The 18,459-nt window shown below is 41.0% G+C and overlaps 2 protein-coding genes across 3 annotated transcripts in view; both read right to left on the reverse strand.

The window, feature by feature from the left end:
- Positions 1–16,255, reverse strand: part of elp2 (elongator acetyltransferase complex subunit 2) — a 63,956-nt gene extending 47,701 nt beyond the window's left edge. For both annotated transcript variants that reach the window (XM_023959778.1, XM_023959779.1), the window contains exons 1-9: positions 16,084–16,255; positions 15,858–15,939; positions 14,238–14,308; positions 13,962–14,103; positions 11,214–11,291; positions 10,959–11,023; positions 10,812–10,878; positions 851–997; positions 82–177 (exon numbers count right to left, since the gene is read on the reverse strand). In XM_023959778.1, coding sequence (XP_023815546.1) covers positions 82–177; positions 851–997; positions 10,812–10,878; positions 10,959–11,023; positions 11,214–11,291; positions 13,962–14,103; positions 14,238–14,308; positions 15,858–15,939; positions 16,084–16,215 — 880 coding nt within the window. In that variant the 5' untranslated portion in view covers positions 16,216–16,255. The remainder of the gene's footprint in view (positions 1–81; positions 178–850; positions 998–10,811; positions 10,879–10,958; positions 11,024–11,213; positions 11,292–13,961; positions 14,104–14,237; positions 14,309–15,857; positions 15,940–16,083) is intronic.
- LOC105355060 lies at positions 5,005–8,497 on the reverse strand. The gene has a single exon (XM_011480787.3). It carries the CDS (start codon positions 8,081–8,083, stop codon positions 5,771–5,773), a length of 2,313 nt encoding a protein of 770 aa, XP_011479089.1. The 5' UTR covers positions 8,084–8,497; the 3' UTR covers positions 5,005–5,770.
- Positions 16,256–18,459: the final 2,204 nt, after the last annotated feature.

Here is an 18,459-nt window from a genome sequence, read left to right on the forward strand (position 1 = left end):
AATGTAACCCTCCGGTAAATGAAGGAACATTGTGGATGAATATAATGAAGTATGGTTTCGCTGGTTTTAGAGCAACTCTACCTTTGTAAACAGGAGGCTGCCAGTGGACTCCACACACCCAGTTCTCATGTCCTGCCAGGACGGTTTCAAGGGACACAGAAAACACTGAAGAAGTCCCTGTGACAAGAAGAACAGCTATTTTCATCCAAAATATGTCAAAAAGGTGTGGATAAATCTGAGATGGACTACTTTTTGTTTTCTTTTAAGTCCCACTCCAGTCATGCTTTGGTCTACTTTCAACCTTTCCCAGTGGTCTATTAACTAAAATTATGCTCTTTTCAGCCCAAATCTAAAAAAAAAGTGTTGTTTTTCTAGGACATAGTATCTGCAGAGCGGCTGTAGCTCATTGGAAATTCAGCTCCGAGTTGTGGGCGCGACTGCTGGCGTGAAGCGACCCCGCCCACTTCCCCCACTGCAAAGCAAAGTGGAGCTTTGGGGCCGCCCAGCGTCATTTCTACGTCACAAATACAATCTTCTTTAAACTGCGTCCTTTCGTCTGCTCCTGAATCACAACTATTAGAATAAAGAAAGCAACTTTTGAGCAGAATTTTCATAATAAGAAATATGTAACATGAACATGTTGAAAACACCAGAAACGGCATTTTCATCAGAGGGGGTCTTCAAAAATGACACTTTTTTCTTTTTCTTTTTACATACTATAGTTACAATTTCAAAAATAAAATACTCATTTAAACTCTTATATAAACCATATCTATAAATAATCCAACCCCATCAAACGCTGAACCTATCTGTTTTTAAATATGGCAGAAAGCTGAGCTGTCTGGCTCACCTTCATCGTCGACTTCAAAAACGTCTTCTTTCATTTTGATGATGGCGTGATCGTCCTCTGTGGGGGTGTCTGTGCTGGACTTGGCAGTCAGCCTCCACACTCTGATGAGAGAGTCCTGTGAACAGCTGGCCAATAACAGCTCCCCACCTGAATGAGCCAGACAGACGAAGCATGGAAACCTTCACGACTGAAAGACACTTTCAGGGACTAAGTAACCTTTAAACTTGAGGAAAATGTCTGACTATTGCGCTCAGTGAAAATGTTTTATTTCAAAAACTGTTTTTTTTTCCTTCTCACAGAAAGAAAAGAAAAGTTGTTTATATTCTTTACTAAAAGAAGGAGTATAATAAATAAGGCAAGACAGATATTTATGACCTTTAACGCCAACTACTTTTAAAGTGCCTAAAACTGCACCATTTTAGTCTATGGAGCCACAATGGAGTTACTACTGTGATATTTTATCATGAAAAGTTAGAAAAAAAAATGCAGTCCAGAGTAATTTCATTTTGTTTGGAAATAAATATATTAGGGGTGTCAAATGGTCGCGTTTATCGTGATTAATTACAGACAAATGACCACGCTATTTCCTTTTTAGGACGTTAATCTCATTTTTTAATCTATAAATATTGTACAACTGTTTACTTGCATTAAAGATTTATTGGAACTTTATTGGCCTCTTCCATTGCTCCCAGCATGTCTTGCTGTGTGTTATAGTTGTGTTGCTGCTGGGACGTTGCCAATGTGCGACTTCAGCTGACAACGCCACCGCTATTTTCTATTATGTAAGGCACAGGTGACAAACTCCAGGCCTCTGGGGCCAGTGTCCTGCATGTTTTCTAACCCAGCTGCCATTGAAGCTCCTTATTGGCTAAACACACCTGATCCAGGTAAACAGCAACAAATAAGGCGGGGTTTCTGAAAAACCAGCAGCAGGAGGTCGGCCCCTCAAGGCCTGGAGTTTGACACCCCTGATGTGAGGGATCAAGCCCGACGCGGTGATTGTTATCATGAATTACTGGGGAGGGGGTGATCGCGTCAGGCGGTAAACTGTGGAATAAGTTATGTCCACATGTGCGTCAATAAAAAGTTTGTGTTCAAAATGTTTTCCTAAAGTTTTTTTGTGTTAAATCAGACCACTCTGAACCTGATGTTTTGTGCTCGTGTGTTTTTTCTCTGTCCCTCTCTCACTCTTTTTTTTTTTAATTGTTCGAAATTAAAAATAATCCCCCATGTATGTGTTACAGTAAAGGTTGGAAGTCTGTTTACAACGAAAACTTTATGAAGCCATTCTTTAGTTGTAATAAGATCTTTTACTGCATCACGATGTCATGACTTTAAATAAAAATGCCTCAAAAAGAGGCTTTTTATGGCAATTATTAGGTTAAAAATGATCGAGTCTAAAATAGATTAATAAGACTAATTAATTATAGGTCACTTTTAATTATTAGCACAATTTTTTTTTACATTTATTTGAACTTTAAAAAGAACTTTTAAAAAAATGCAATTCTATTGCTTTCGAAATATTTAAAAAAATTTAAACTACATTTTAAGAAGTTCTGGATGAACATTTGAGACGAAAGCAATAAAATGATATTAAAGAAATTGAAATGTTCTAAATTATTATTTTGAGGGGGGAAAAAATATCAGATATTTATATTTAGACGCAGACATTTATTTTCAGACAATATCAAAGCTTCAAACACAGATTTCTAACTGTAAAGTGTTTGTTTTAAATGTTCTCAGTAGACTAATGTAGACATATTTGAGTCATTATAATTAAAAAAAAGATTCTGGTTTTGGGATAGATCAAGATAAATTCAACCCTGTAAAATATTTTTTCCATTGCAAAAATGTTTTAAAATATAATAAATAAATTTAAAGTAACGCCAATAAGGCTTATTTTGTTTACTAAAGTAAACAAAATAAGCCTTATTAAAGTAAATAAAATAAAAACACTTTTTTCTTCATGTAAATATAGACAGGTCAGCAGCAGAGCTGCACAACCATCTCTTCATTTTTCCCTTAATAGGATAAACTTTTTTTTGTCTTTTTTTCTCAAATTGCAGCTCCTCCATCGTTTTTATTTAATCCACTTTGATCTATTATGTTCTTCAACTATTTGGATGGATTCAAACAGCCGAAGAACATTGAGGTAAACTGTTGACATTTGCTGCTTTACCTAAAATGTATTCAAGCAAAGTGCTCTGTTTGCAGTTTTTGCAGGGCAATCTGAAACCGTTTTATGAAACGCAAAAAAAAAAAGAAAGAAAGAAAGGAAAACAAAAATGTTACTTTCCAAACGTTGCATTCAGGGTGATCCTGTAAAAGTAAATGTCATTCTGCTGCATTAAAGACCCTCTGCGATGAAAATCGCTGTTCCTAACGTGTTCTTGTGGCAAATTGCTGCTCAACATGTATAAAGAATAATAAGCAATTGCATGTCTGAGTATTTCTTTAATCAAATTGTTGTGAATCAGGCTGTTTTGCGTCTGATCCTGATTCACAACAAAATACTCAAAGCTTAAGCTTGATTTTTTTCATATGGTTTCCATTATGAGAAAAAGGCCACAAGAACATGCTAAAAACAGCATTTTTATCAGAGTGGGTCTTTTAAGACCACTGGAGACACTTTAAAAGTACATCAAAAGACCATCAGTGGGACTTCAATTTTCAAACTAAGTTCATGCTGATAATAGGAGAGTCTCATCCAGCACACTCAATAGATTTTCACTGGAGTGAAATTCTGGACTGACAAGTTGAGCTTGACGAGTCCTGACACTGACATCTTGGAATATGCCCAGGCCTTGAGGCAAGAACGCATAAATTGGTGCAGGAGCCATGTTGTTCAGGAAAATCTATCCCACATAATATCGTGGAATAACGAGAAGGTATCCCAGCAACCCCACCATCTACTGCCTTGCATAGCAGACAAAAGGCAAAAAATAGAAGCACCACTTCATCTGTGGCTCTTATTTGCTGTTAATCTCTTCAATCTGGAAGTTGTTGTTTTTTTTTAAATTGGTTGTCACTTTAAGCGCCTTCAGGTACCTTCCAGCACATTTATTATTATTTTTTTCTTTTTCCATTTCTGAGCTATGAGGAGCATAACCGCTATATATATATTTAGCAGCAATCTGTCAGAATTATAATTAGGCATGAGAGGATGGCTCTTGACTGCAAAAATCCACCAAAAAAAACAGGCATTGTCCAGGCCAAATGTACCCAGACAGGTGGTAAACAAAGCACATGCTGCTATTCCTGCATGTCCTCGTCTTTCACATTATGTGTGTCAGTTTTAGTTCCGCGGCCACCGGTCCAGTTTTCTCTCTGCCAAGACGAACAGCTAGAATAAACTCTTTTCAAATGCCACCACTGAAAGCCGTCTGCCTCTCGGAAGGGGCACGAGGCAGCGGGGTCTAATATTATATCCATCTTGGTGAGGAGACAGCTGATGACAATGACAACAAAGATTTGTTTTGGCTCTTGTCTGAAGCTCTGCCAACAGCAGGCATGCCGGCTGACTGACTAATGTTTCTGCATCAAAGATCCCCCTCTTCACACAGGAGTCGTCCCCCACACACTATCTGAATTTAAATAAACTATTTTTTCTGTTCTGTACTACACTTCCTGCATTTTAATTTGGGAATTCCACAACAATTATGTCAAGATAAGGTATTTTTCTCTTCGTAATAGGTTTTTAAGCTGGTTCAGCATGAAATTTATTAGACTGTATATGATGATGATGAATGCCGGTTAATAAAAACCGCTTCAGCAGTTAGAGGAGAGCAGACATAATTCACAGATGGCATCGATGTATTTGGTGTCCACTGGAACAACATGGTGACGCTGGAGTTTTAAGAGCCAGAAGACTGAATTCTTGCCTTATTTATGTAATAACATATTTCTATTCAAAAACAAAAAGTCTAATGGTTTTTACATTGTGGAAATGGGAGCGTAAAGCCGTTCCTTCAAAGTAAAATATTTTGTATTTGTTCTGTGACATGACTATTGTACATCTTATCAAATTGTTCAATATGTTTCCAATATTTTATTGTATTTAACAAAATGACCCAATTGACACAGTGTCTTAAAAAACTCTTGATCTGATTATCATTTGTTTTTTTTTTTTTTTTTTTTTTTTTTTTTTTCAATGCTAATTTAAAAGTTTATTGCGGTCAGTGATTCTTTTTTGTTTGTTTAATTTATTTTTACATTTACACTGAAGCCACACTTCAGAGTAAAATGACTCAAAGTAAAAAAAAAATCTTCAAAAAAACACATTTAATGTGAAATCATGATCAGATTTTTATACATTTTTAGATTTTTATATAAAATGACCTTATTTATATATTAACTATGTCATTACCAATTATTTCTGTACATCACATGTCAGCCGTCAAAAATCCAACATGAAGTGACGAGAGGAGAGCTGAGAGAAAATGCTGAAGAATGTTATTGGTTTGAAGTAACAGTGCGTCTGTAAATAAAATACAGTTCTGCCTCTTTCTTGCTTGCAGCAAAACCACTTCCTGTCTTCACACGGTGGAGCCAATCGTAGCGGTTCCTCAGAGTCTGATTCTGAAATCATTCCTCACAAACCTCCTCCCTGAGAGCACCATCTTCACTGAGCTCGACTCATTGGGTCTGGTAGTCAGTGCAGAAACTAGTTCAAGCCCAGGCTCCTCAAACGCTGCCCTACTGGTCGGCATGTGGCGTCTGTGGTTCTGAACTGAATCCAGTCTTTGGCAGAGGTCCAAAAGAGAAACTTCTGCCCCGGGTGTGAAGGTGTGACCTGGACCTGTTCGCATCACTCACTAAAACGTGCTTTCGACCATGACCAGCTGGTGGTACTGCAGAGGAGCAGGATCCGTTTCCTGTTATAGGACGTTCGGATTGGGGTAGCACACGCCCCCATGAGCTCTACATGAGGCTGCTGAGGTGACCCGAGTGTCCCACCGAGTTCAGCATCAGCGCCCTCTGGTCCAGGACGTCTCTCTCTCGGCCGAGCGCCAACCGCTCCTGCTCCACCATGGCGCGGTCGCGCTCCACCGCCGCCCGCTCCCGATCCAGCCACAGCCGCTCCGCCTGTACCGCTGCCCTCTCTCTCTCCACTGTGGCTCTCTCTCGCTCCACCATCTCTCTCTCCCTCTCCAGCGCCGCCCGCTCCCGCTCCACCATCTCCCACTCCCGGTCCAGCTCCCCCAGCGGCCTGTCGCACGGATCCACGCTCCGCTGGTCTGGCTGCGCGTTGTCCCCAAACGCATCCTGTTCAAAGTCTGAGGAGGAAGAGGGGGGCAGAGGAGGGGTGGGGCGGGGCCTCTGTCTGGGGACGGGGTCAGGGGCCTGCTCATCGTCCTGAGTGACGGGGGTGAGGAGGGGGGCGCTGTTCGCCAGGCGGCCCTCCATAGCTTCATTCATCAGGTGAAACCACGGCCAGGAGGAGGCGCCATCCACCACACTCTCCATCCCAACAGGAGGATATTTAAGGTCCTTGTATCTTCTCTTCAGGTTGTCCCACTTCTTGGCCATCTGGTAGGTGGAGACTTTTCCCTGCAGGCCGAGCTCCTTCAGTATGGCTTTCCAGGCTGCTTTGGCAGCATTCCTCCTCCCGGTGAACAGCGACTCGTTGGAGGCTCTGAGTTTGATCATCCTCCTGGTGTCCTGGTCGCTCATTTTATACGAAAGCTCTGACGGCATTGAACACTCCTCTCCACTGGCGTCAATGTACGTGATGCTCCCGTCAGCTTCGCCGTTGTCTCCGCCCACCATGCTGTCCAGCTCCGACACACTGCTCCTGTCTGCCACAGAGCAATCCCTGTCGACGGGCGGAGATGAGACAAACACGCCGTCTTCATCGTTGGTCCACACGGGGGTTACTTTGGGAGCTTTTCCCACCAGGCGCCCCTCCAGTGCGTCGCTCATGAGCTGGAACCAGGGCCAGGAGGCCGGGTTGGTCTGCCCCTCCATCCCCCGCGGAGGGAACTTCAAGTCCTTGAATTTGGTCTTTAGGTTGTCCCACTTCTTAGCCACCTGGTCAGGTGTTATCTTCCCCGTCAGACCCATCTCCTTCACAATTCCCCTCCAGGCAGGCTTGGCGGTGTTCCTCCTCCCCGTGAACAGAGACTCGTTTGAGGCTCGGAGTTCAATCAGCCGCAGAGTGTCCTCGTCTGTTAGTTTGTAGGAGAACTCTGTGAGTCGGTGAAAATCTCCTAAAGCTGTGGATCCATTCTTGTCCTCGTTATCGACCAGCAGATCCATCTCAGACTCCGTCAGGAACTCCGCCATCCCTCCTCGGCTCCGGCGGGCTCGTTTCTTTGGCGTCGGGGAGAGTGGCTCGCAGTCATCGTCTTCGTCCTCCACTATGGGAGTGAGGATGGGCGCAGCGCAGGAGAAGCGTCCCTCCATGGCGTCGTTCATGCGGTAGAACCAGGGCCAGGAGCTTGGGTTGGTGTCCACGCCGCGAGAGGGAAACTTCAGCTCCTTGTATCTCCTCTTTAGGTTGTCCCATTTCTTGGCCAGCTGGTCTGTGGTCAGCTTTCCCTGCAGACCCAGCTCAAACAGGATGGCCCTCCAGGCGGGCTTGGCTGAGTGTTTCCTGCCGGTAAAGAGCGCTTCGTTTGCTGCTCGAAGTTTGATCATCCTCTCCGTTTCCGGTTCAGTCATTTTGTACGAGCACTCGGTCATTCTCCTCCACCCCATTGGGACGCCTTCAGTGGGCGCGGCCTCGGAATGAACCACCACATCACTCTCTGCCGATTCAGCTGCCACTGTGTCTTCCATCTCCGTCTTGATGAGAAACTCCAGGATGTCTGTGTTCTCCTGGTTTTGGTTCGGCTGCCCGTTGCTGTGTTGTGCGCCGTTGTCTGCGCTCTCCGGACTCAGAACCAGGTTGGTGTTGTAGAGGCGACCCTGCATGGCTTCATCCATGATGTGGAACCAGGGCCACGACTCCATGACACCCCCGGTGGGGTCCTGGCCTTGATAAGGCTGCTTCAGGTCCTTGTACTTCGTCCGCAGGTTGTCCCATTTCTTGGCGATCTGCTCTGCGGTCAGCTTCCCTTCCAGTCCCAGTCCTTTCAAGATAGTGCTCCATGCAATCTTGGCAGAGTTCCTCTTTCCTGTAAACAAAGTCTCGTTGGACGCCCTGAACTCGATCAGCCTCTTCACGTCCTCCTCGGTCATCTTGTAGGAGCTCTCCGGGAGCTGCGGGTGAGGGTTCAGGGTCTGCTCCATGCTGATGACGGAGGCCGGGAAGGAAACGAGAAGAGGGAGGGGGGCGGTGTCTGTTGGCCGCCAGGCCGTGAGCTAACGACCACCTAACGCATCTTACCGCGTCGTTTCCCCATCAGTGGCGCTCGAACAACCATCTTGCGGGGTCAGTCCCGGAGGCGGGTGCCGCCCCTCCTACCGGGCAGCCGTTATCCGCGTTCTCCGAGGGCGGCCTACTGGAACCGTTAAAAACGAGTGGGCTGCTACTTAGCCAGGTTGCTAACCAAGCGCCTAAAAAACGGAGCAGTGCTGGGTTTTCCCTGCGCGGCCACGCCTCTGTCCGCCGCCTGCGGCCGGTCACGACGCCCGCGCTCCACAGGGAGTTTTAAGTCATCGCGCCCGCAGCGCGCGAAATATAAAATTGTATGAATGACACATTTGTGTTTTTAAAGCATTCCCAGTGGTCCTTTAAATATGATTGTGCAGTTTTTAGCTGCATTCCAAAAACTAGTTACGTTTTCTAGACCAGTGTTTTTCAACCTTTTTTGAGTCAAGGCACACTTTATCCTTGACAAAAATCCCGCGGCACACCAGCATCCACAAATTAAAAAAGGAGAAACTCTATAGTCTGTATTGATGTACAGTCCCTCCGCAATGTTTTTTTCTAAAAGACGTAATAAAAGTTAAGTTAGTTTTCAGCAAATTATTATTAAATATATATTATTATTATTTGAAATTTTCCCTTGGTTGTTGTTTTTTCCTTCAGTTTATTAACATCCAAATGTATGTAACCTCACAAAAAAACAAATATATTCTTTCTAAATTGTGATTTATTATTTTTTTTTCCAATTCAGATGCAAAGGCAAATGTAAATTTTGAACAATTATATGATCACAATATGTTTGATATGTTTTACACAAAAAAACTAACATATTTATGTTTTCTGTAGCTACACAAAAAATAAACATGTTGAAGTTTTATTAGTTTTTCTTTTGTCTTAATCAAAGGTGAAGTCTTTGAAAACTTTAACAAAAATGTTTTTTTTCTTTTTAGATGATTAAATTATTTGAATTCAGTTTAAATGTGTCTGTTGGCCACTTCACCTTAACCCTGTTTCTGAAATGTTGTTATTACTTCGTCTTAAATTTATCATATAAAATAATCCAGACGTCATTAAAAAAATATTTCATTTAGAAAAATGACTTGGACCAAACTCTGGGATGTTTGGCTGTTAATAAACACAAACCTTGAAGGAGAACTAAACTGTTTACCTCTGATTTCATCAGAGGGCACTTTCACCCAATGCATCATGGGAGATGTAGTGCAAACAGCCACCAAACACAGACAGACTAGCGTCTCTGAGCTTCATTGTTTTGTTCACTTGTTCCATCGTCTGAAACCGGATTCTGTGGAAAGCTACACCGCTGAAGACGAGCTTTAGCTGGTATTTTTGTTAGAACTGAGAGACTTTATCAGCAGAATCAGAACAAGGAAGTGAAGACTTGAACCACTTCTGATTGGTCAGACTGATGACGTGTGATTAAGCCTCCAAGAATGATTGGTGGAGACAGTTGAAGGGGCTTTCCCCTTTTCCGAAAACTGAGCTGCGGCTAATTCGCGGTACCGTCATTCTTATCAATATCTCTTTAATAGAATCAAATAAACACAAAGAAAAAAGTTTTTTACAATCTTACATATTCCTAACTACTCAGTGTTTATCAGGGCCTGTTTGGATGAACACAGAGCTGATATCCTGGAAATGGAAAATGTTTATAGATCAGTTAATGAGGGTAATTTCCCACAGCACACCTGACCATATCTGGCACACCTGTTGAAAAACCCTGATCTAGGATATAGTTTCTGCAGAGCGACGGGAGTTTATAAGAAATTCGCCTCAGAGTTTCAAACTTAATTTTTCATCTACTCCTGATTCTCAACGATTTAAATAGAGAATTTCTCAAAAATATTAATTTGAATTGGAATTTTCTTTCTATTTATCCTTCATCGTCAGAAAAAGTCACAAGAACATGATAAAAACACACACAAAAAACACCTAAAGTGGGTCTTTAAGTGATGTGCATGCGTTTTTGCTAAAACTAGAATGCCCAGTTCCATTTCCCATGGGGCAAAGCTCAGGGTAAAAGTGATTGACATAACAGGAAATACATAAAAATTGTATAATAAAGGTGCTCTTTTTCAGTCTTACTTGAGAAAACCCCAAATATACAAAAAAAAAAAGATTTTCAATTTGTTCTTACAGATCTAATAATTCTTTTTACAATTTATACATTGAATTTTTAAAACTGTATTTATACTAAAATGTTTATATAAAATATGTAACTTTTTAACATGATCTATTTATGACATCTGATTCTATTAGATCAACATTCATGATGATTGGTATTTTCATACATATATTACATTTAATTTTCTTTTTTTGATAGATTACATTTAAGATTGTAAATAATGCAGATTTATAACTTGACAAATAGGTATGCTGGTTTACTGAAATCTGTTCTTAGAACAAGAATAAGCCCATAGAGGGTCTGCGATTACATCATGTTTACTCTTTTGCTTTAAGAAAAATAACTCATGTTTAACAGTAACACTTTGCTTTTAACATAAGTTTTGTTTTTTTCCATTGACGAGTTTGTTTTAATCATTTAGTAATACATTTCTAAAACATCTGTAAGCATGCAAATGTTATTGATTAAAAAATGCAACATAACATAACACAAGTGTTATAACTCACGTGTTGACACCCACTCTACTCCCCGAACCCAGTCTTCATGTCCTTTCAGTGTCATGGCCTTCTGGAGCTTTATGGAGTGTTTTCACGGAGCAGGTTACTAAAAATGTGCTCTGACACAACTAGTTGAAGCTGTGGATGTCAGCTTACCCGCTCACCGCGCAGCAGGTACAGATACACCTGGGAGTCGTCGCCTCCACAAGCCAATATGGGAACTGTACGAAACACAGAGCCTTGTTACAGAAAACGAATTCAAAAGTAGAGGAAATTAGTTTTTATTTTTTGATTTAGCGTGTCAAACTGAAGAAAATGGTGCAAAACTGCAACAAAACAAAGTATTTCAAAACAAGAGTTTTGAGGTTGTTAGAGAGAAATAAGTGAGTGTTTACACTGAGAGCGGGTTACCTGTAGTGGCTGGTAACACAGCCAAAGAAACGTCCGTCACAAAACCGCTGCCAAAAGACACACTATGGAGGCACTTAGCTAAGGAGCACAAACGCACAGGGAAAACGTCAGCAATTCTTCAGCAGCATCCTCCCTTCATTCAGAAACAGGAATCCTACACTTATAAATCCAGAACCATTGGAGGCATACTAGAGCTCCAAAAATCATTTCCATTTCTTACCAACTCCTTTTAGTGGACTTTGAACTATTGTTTTTTTATGTGTGGGTCTTTAAAAGTTTGTGAAATAGTGACTGGAGCAGGGAAGAGATTCTGTGAGCAACCTTTGTAGGAATGTGGGTAAATAAAGGGTCACGGCGATTTGATTATTTTCAAATAGATTCTGGTTTCAACGGGGTTTGGAGGGAAAATCCATGATCCATAAATGACTTTGTGAATCTTTGAGGATCAAAAAAAACCACAACAATGAATTCATTTAAAGTTAAAGTATTGAGCGGAACTTTTTAAACGCACAAACGAGAGGAAGGGCTGCAAAGCAAACATGCAGCTCAGTGAAAGAGGCAGGGCTCCAGACTAACTTTTTTCACTAGGAGCACAGTGGCCCCTAACTGAAAATTTTAGGGGCACAACCAGAAAATTTAGGGGCGCACACCGTAAATCAACATTATAACCAAATCTAATCATTTCCACTGTATTACTAATAAATACTTTAATAATAGATGCAGAAATTACAATGTGCTGTTTCAAATTCAGTGTCACATTTTATTCTGCACTTTTGAAGATGCAACAAGAAGGTAAACTGACAGCACCATCGCTGTCATGACAGTACAAATAGTAAAGAAAACGGATGGAAATTTATCTTTGTGACACCAAATAGGTGCAGCCAAGATGCACAATAAGCGTGTTTGAGATCACAAAAATATCGCGAGAAAGGGGTGGGAGCAAGGGGCAAACCTACCCGGACACAGCTGGAAACTGAACTGACTGAAAGCTGCCCTACAGACTACAAAACAATGCATTATGGGACACGTGTCCTGATGGTTTTTGTAGTGGAGTGATTAATTAAAATAATTTAAAATACCAATTTATTAAAAAAGGCTACATACATCACAAAACCTTAAAATAATCATAAAATATATAATAACACAGATCATACTAAGGGGGAGAAGAATATTAAAACTAAATTGAATGTTAAGGACAACTCAAATTTCCTGTTCTCTTTCAGTCTTGCTGCAGATTCGCTTTCATCTCACAGCCCCCCCGCCTGGTCTCCCCAATGATCCACGCGAGGTGCCGGTTCATCTCAAACACGTCTATCGTTGCATTTTCCCCACGTACTTTCAGTGTGTCTAAAACTAATGTTGTTTTTGCTCGAGCGTGTTTAAAGTTCAAGCCCCGTTAGCTGTCACGCATGTACGCGTGGGACATTTATTCTCCTCAGCTGACCCGACTCCCGCGGGAGCGATGAGCTGCCGTAATAACAGCCGCGCATAAACCCTTTGATGCGCCGCCGTAACCGTCCGTAACCGTAACCAAAACCTAAACCTTCCTCCGGGTCTGTGCGGCCCAGAGAAAAGTTCAGCACGGACTGCATGTATTTAAAAAAATTACGAGCGAATAAATACGTTCTAAAGGAAAGTAAGGAACTCCTTAATGTGGTCCGGGGAGGAGGCTGTCAGGTGTCCTGCTTTCAAGCCCGGTCATTGCCACGCCCCCAAGAGTCATATACACCACTGTGATTGGTTGCTTTGTCAGCTCAGCGCACGACAATGAAAAAGTGTCATTCATACAAACTGGCGGGCTGCAGTAACATTAAACCTTCATATTAAGGCGGGGACCGCAAAATATCATCTTGGGGGCCGCAAATAGCCCGCGGGCCGCGAGTTTGAGACCCCTGCTGTACACTCTGGCACTGGGACACCAGCTGCAGGTCAGAAGAACGAATCAATAGTTCACTTGCTCATAGCTCAGACGCACATATCAGGTTGTGATACTTGTCTCAGTTTCCTTCCCGCAGATGTTTACGCGCACTCGATTATCTCTAGGCCCCTCCCCCTCCACACATTTTAGCCACTCACAGTGGCTTTCCCTATTCTTCTCACACGCAGTGGCCGCCTCACAGACAGGTATCACGCGAGAGTGTACGTGCTCGCGTTTCATGAGTATGTGCGCGAGTGTGTGTGTCTGCCTGCGTCCGTGTGGACTTGCGTCTCATTGATTATTTCATTGATCATTGACGTGCCCCTTCCACGTTTAATGTATAAAAAATACGAAGGGTGGGGGAGGCAAATTTACTGGTCGCGCATGTGCGACTGGATGTAAAATTCAGTCGCACTCTCTCAAATTTTGGTCGCAAAATGCGACCAATTGCTCGCAGTCTGGAGCCCTGAGAGGGTTCGCTGTGCCCCCCCCCCCCTCCCCCCCTGACGGAATATGTCAAAGTTGGTCGAAAGTCTAGTCTCTTGAGGTGGAGAGAAAACTTTTTTTTTTTAAAGCAGATAGTCAGGATGCATTCATAATTGTTTCATAATCGAATCATTGCCCCCTTGAATTATCATCGAGGTGCCTAAAGATTCCCACCGGTTTCACATCTAGGACCTTTTTGACTTTGGGTAATATAGCTATACTTTTTTAATCAAAAACTAAAGCCAGAAATGTTAATAAACATAAAAGTTATTTAGATCTTTTTTTATATATTTAATTCTTATGATGTTGCTCTGAAAACAATCATTTAAGTCACAAGCTTTTACCTTCTTTCCGGTCATTGCAGAGCCACAATTTAACTGAGGAGTCGGATGCAGAGGAGGCAACGAGGATGTCTGAATCCATGTAGACGGCATCCACCGCACACACGGCCTCCGTGTGACCCTTCAGCTCCATCAACTTGGCAAACTGAGAAGAAAACATGAATCTATTCAGGCCATGAGAAACGCCATATAAAGCATGTATCTACAGTTCACAATTATTCAGTTCGGTTGACTAAACGTGAAGCATGAGACGTCAAAATGAGAAACGTCTGCATTTACCTTTTCATCTCGAGCCTCCCAAAGAATGAGCAGATTATCCGAGCCTCCCGATACGAGGTGACACTCCGGAGCTGTGGGCAGGATAAATATATATATATATATATAAGCTTGCATTCTTTTTAAGTGATACTTAAAGTGATCCTTTGTAATAAATTGAACCATATTAAACTTCATTTTCTGTTGGAATTATGTGACAGAACTTGGTAGAAGCTGAACGTTTTCTGTTGGAAGCTCAGGATCTTTATTTTTATGGTCACCCTAAGTGAAAAGTGGGGCGGCCATGGTACAGTGGAAGGGCGGTCGACCTAGGATCGGAAAATTCTGGGTTTGATACCCGCCTTGCCCATATGTGGAAGTGTACTTGGGCAAGACACTGAACCCCACTTTGCCACTGGTGGGTAGTTGGCGCCAGTGTTCGGCAGCGGAGCCGCCACCAGTGTGTGAATGTGTGTGCGAATGTGTGTGTGACTGTAAAGCGCTTTGGGTCTTTGAAGAAGGTAGAAAACCGCTATAACAAGTATACGCCATTAAACAAAAAGTAATCTTTTTAAAAGTATTACAAGTATACTTAGTCTATACTAAAAGTGAAGCAGTATACTTGAAAATTAATTTTTATGAACCACTTATTGTGAAATTAAAATGTTCCAATTTAGGCTGAGGAAGCATTCAGTTTGTATACTTCCTACACATACATGGTCTAGTGTAGAGCAGAGCAGTGTAAGAAAACTGACAATATGCGATATTAGTGATCAATATTGTGATGATACTATAAATAGCGATACATGAACAAATAGCAAAACAACCAAAAACATAATTTCCATTTCACTGTAACAGATTAATTTAATAAGCCTTAACCCTAGTCTGCATAGGAGGCCAACATCTAACATAAAAGAAGCCCATTTGATTGGTTAAATGCATAAAAGGATTTATTTGATTTGTTTAATACTTTAAGCTGCCATAAGATGGTTTTAGCACATTTAAGGTAAGCATTTGCGATATGCGTATTGCACAGCTTGATATCGAAATAATGATACATTTTTGATTTACTATGCAGGCCTAGTCTAGTGTATATTTGCTATACTTATGCTAAGGTATACTCAATAATTCGAATTTCAAGTGTACTATTCTTTGCTAAAGGCATCATTGGTGTAATGACTTCGTAATTACTTCAGCGCCAACAGTCCCGATCACAACTCAGAGGGGAGATTTGATAAACTCCTGCTGCTCTGCAGAAAAAGTCTTTAAAAATGACGTGTCTATCTCAGAATTGACAAAGCCTCTTGGATAACAGGTGAAACGTCTTCTTATTTAAAAAAACTAAGTCCAGATGACAGCCCCTAAACCTACTACTAGGATTTAAAAATGACGTTTTTTTACATAATTTTTGTTTTTAAACTGCGTAATCACAATTAAAAGAAACTACTTTTTTCAAAGGAAAACTTATCATTTAGGAGGTTTTCAAACTAAAACTGTAAAATTGCATCACCCGGAGGGCCTCACACTTTTGTTTTATGGCACTACTTTTTATTGTGCTGAAAAATGTAAATGACTAGTTTTAAAATGGTTGTTGTAGGGAACTCGGAATTCTTTTTTGTATGTTTGTTTGTGTGTGTGTCTCACCACTTTGTTTGTTGCTGTGAACCCATTGAAGAGCATTCACTCTGCCTGTGTGTCCATTCAGCATGCACACGACACTTTTCTCCTGCGAAAACAGCAAACAAACACAGCGGATCTTTACAAAAACAAACAATTTTCACCACTGACTGACTCTCTGCTCTATTATAATATAACTGGCTGAGGGATCTCAAATTAGACCTTACCCCCCCCCTCCCTCTAATCTCCCTACCTTTGGGTCGTAAAGAGCGACCGAGCTGCACGTGCCGAAAGCAATGATCCCCCCGTGACCCCAAGAAACAACATTTGGAGTGCCGTTTGCACAACAAGCGACATGGCATGCCTGGCATATGGACGCCGACATTTTTCATGCAGAAGTTGAGGAGTTACCGGAAAATGTGGCCGTGGGGAAACCGTCACCAAATGTCAATAGTTCCACTAATACAAAATGAAAAATTCCGGTTGCGCATTAATATTCTATTTGGCTTTTGAATCAACAACATTTTACTTTATTGTATTATTTTTAGAATCATTGTAAAAATAAATAAATAAATAAATAAATAAATAAATAAAAATAAAAAAGCTCAGTACATTTGGTTGAAATCTGCATTTGTGCAGAAAGGCCACTAGATGGCGAGAAATGATCAGAAAATTTATTCATCGTTCATTTTCATTCATTCAAGAAAATTTAAAGCAATGAATATTTTTTAATTCACAAGATGCACCTTAATCTTTAATTTTTACATTTAAAGAATTGTAGGAATTGTTAAGGTACATGACCTTGCTTATACATATGCACTTAATCTGTACAATAAGCCATAATGGGGAAAAAAGGTTTTCAGTGGTGGTAAACATTTATTAGTTACTATAAATTTCTAAAAAAAATGTACTAATAATAATAAAGAGCTTTATTTGTAATAATGTTTCTGAAATAATATAGGTCATCATGAAAAGTCATCATGAAAGTTTTATGCAGACATTTAATAACAGGAACAAACAAAGAAAGTAGGTTTTGTCATGGTCCCAATAAAATTAGCAGCATCAGCCATCAGGGAAAAAAGGAAGCAAAAAATAGTTACAGAATTGATCAACAATGACACAAACAACACTTTTCACATTAGCATGAAATGACTCTATCAATAACCGAGCTGCAGCTGTGATGTCAGATCGCACTGTCGTCTGTCAAGTCTTGATTGAGGCTGACTGGTCACAGCTGAGCGAAGATCCCTGCCAGGAATGCTTGTTTGTTTGAGGAAAGAAAAATGAAGAACAGATAAAAAAAGAAGATGGAATCTTTCGGTCTTTAAATGTCAAAGGCTGAGGTGAATAATTTTTTCAGGCATCCATGAAGGGAAGCTTAAAATACAACGTGTCCAAGAACCCGTTATCATTACGAGGACTATCATAATTGCCAGCTTAGGGGAAAAAAAGCATGGATAAGGCTGACAGTAAGATGAAGAAGTAGAGGACAGGCAGAGCACAAGTGAGTGGATCCAATGCAATGCATTATAAAGACAAAACAGATACCCTGTCATCAGTTCTGAGGTAGAAAAATGGATTATGCTTGCACTGCCATTGTCCCCCTCCCCTCAGTCTCAGTAAAACAAGATTTAGCCAAACTTGGCAAGACGAGCTCTATGTGGAGTGTACCCATGGATTTATGCCCCTTATCTCAAAAAGTTCAGCAAGGCAGAATCTGAGACACACGGGGGCATCTGTGAAAGGGGGTCTCCGTTATCTCTGTTCTGCTTTAACTACCCATTCATCATCCGCCTGTGGTGAAATCTGAGCAGCTGCTTATGTAACGCAGGACTATTTTGATAAAACATTTGTGGCTGTAGGAAAGAAAAAGTTGGGTTTTGGACAAAAGGGTGTAAAGAGTCAGCTTTAGCAGTGAGCGTGTCCTTACACCAATGGGATGAGAGCTCTCTGTTTACACCCAGGAATGATGGGGTCATTCAAGGATCACTTGGATTTTTCAGTGACTGAATGTATTTCTCAGCTACTGACCTTAATTTACTTAAAAAAATGTTTTTGTGATTTTAAATGAATCGATATGTCAAAATTTGTTGTCTAGTCTTTTTTCTTTTAAGACAAAGGGACTAGTTTTAATTCAAATTATTCCTGCACCATGAGTATACAAAAAAACGACCTCTTTGTATGAACACAAGAAAGAGCATTTTTTCTTTCAGTGTCATTTATATATGTCTTGAAGGTGAGGAAAGAGAGTAGAAAATTGGCTTTTTTTTTTCTTTGTGTCTAGTTGTTGTCACATTAATGATCATTTTTGCTTGTCATCTCCACATTTCCCTGTCTGTGTGTTTGCTGTTGTTTCAAACCGAAGCTCCCTTTGGAAAAATGGAAACGGAATGACAATGAGTGTATGTGAGATGATTATGTAACAACACAAATAAACTTGGAGAGAAGCCTTATTTTCTGGGCTGATTGTTCAGATGGCACTTGGATGCTGCCTGGTTCTCTTGTTTTCACATGTAATTAAATCAGTCTCTTCCCGGAGGGGCCTTCATGACAGGAGGACAGTTGTTAAGAACAGGCAGATTATTTACCCATATTTATACTGCCTTTATTATTTAATTCATTTTGTGCA

The sequence above is a fragment of the Oryzias latipes genome, chromosome 11 (assembly GCF_002234675.1).
Source record: "Oryzias latipes chromosome 11, ASM223467v1".
Lineage (NCBI taxonomy): Eukaryota > Metazoa > Chordata > Actinopteri > Beloniformes > Adrianichthyidae > Oryzias > Oryzias latipes.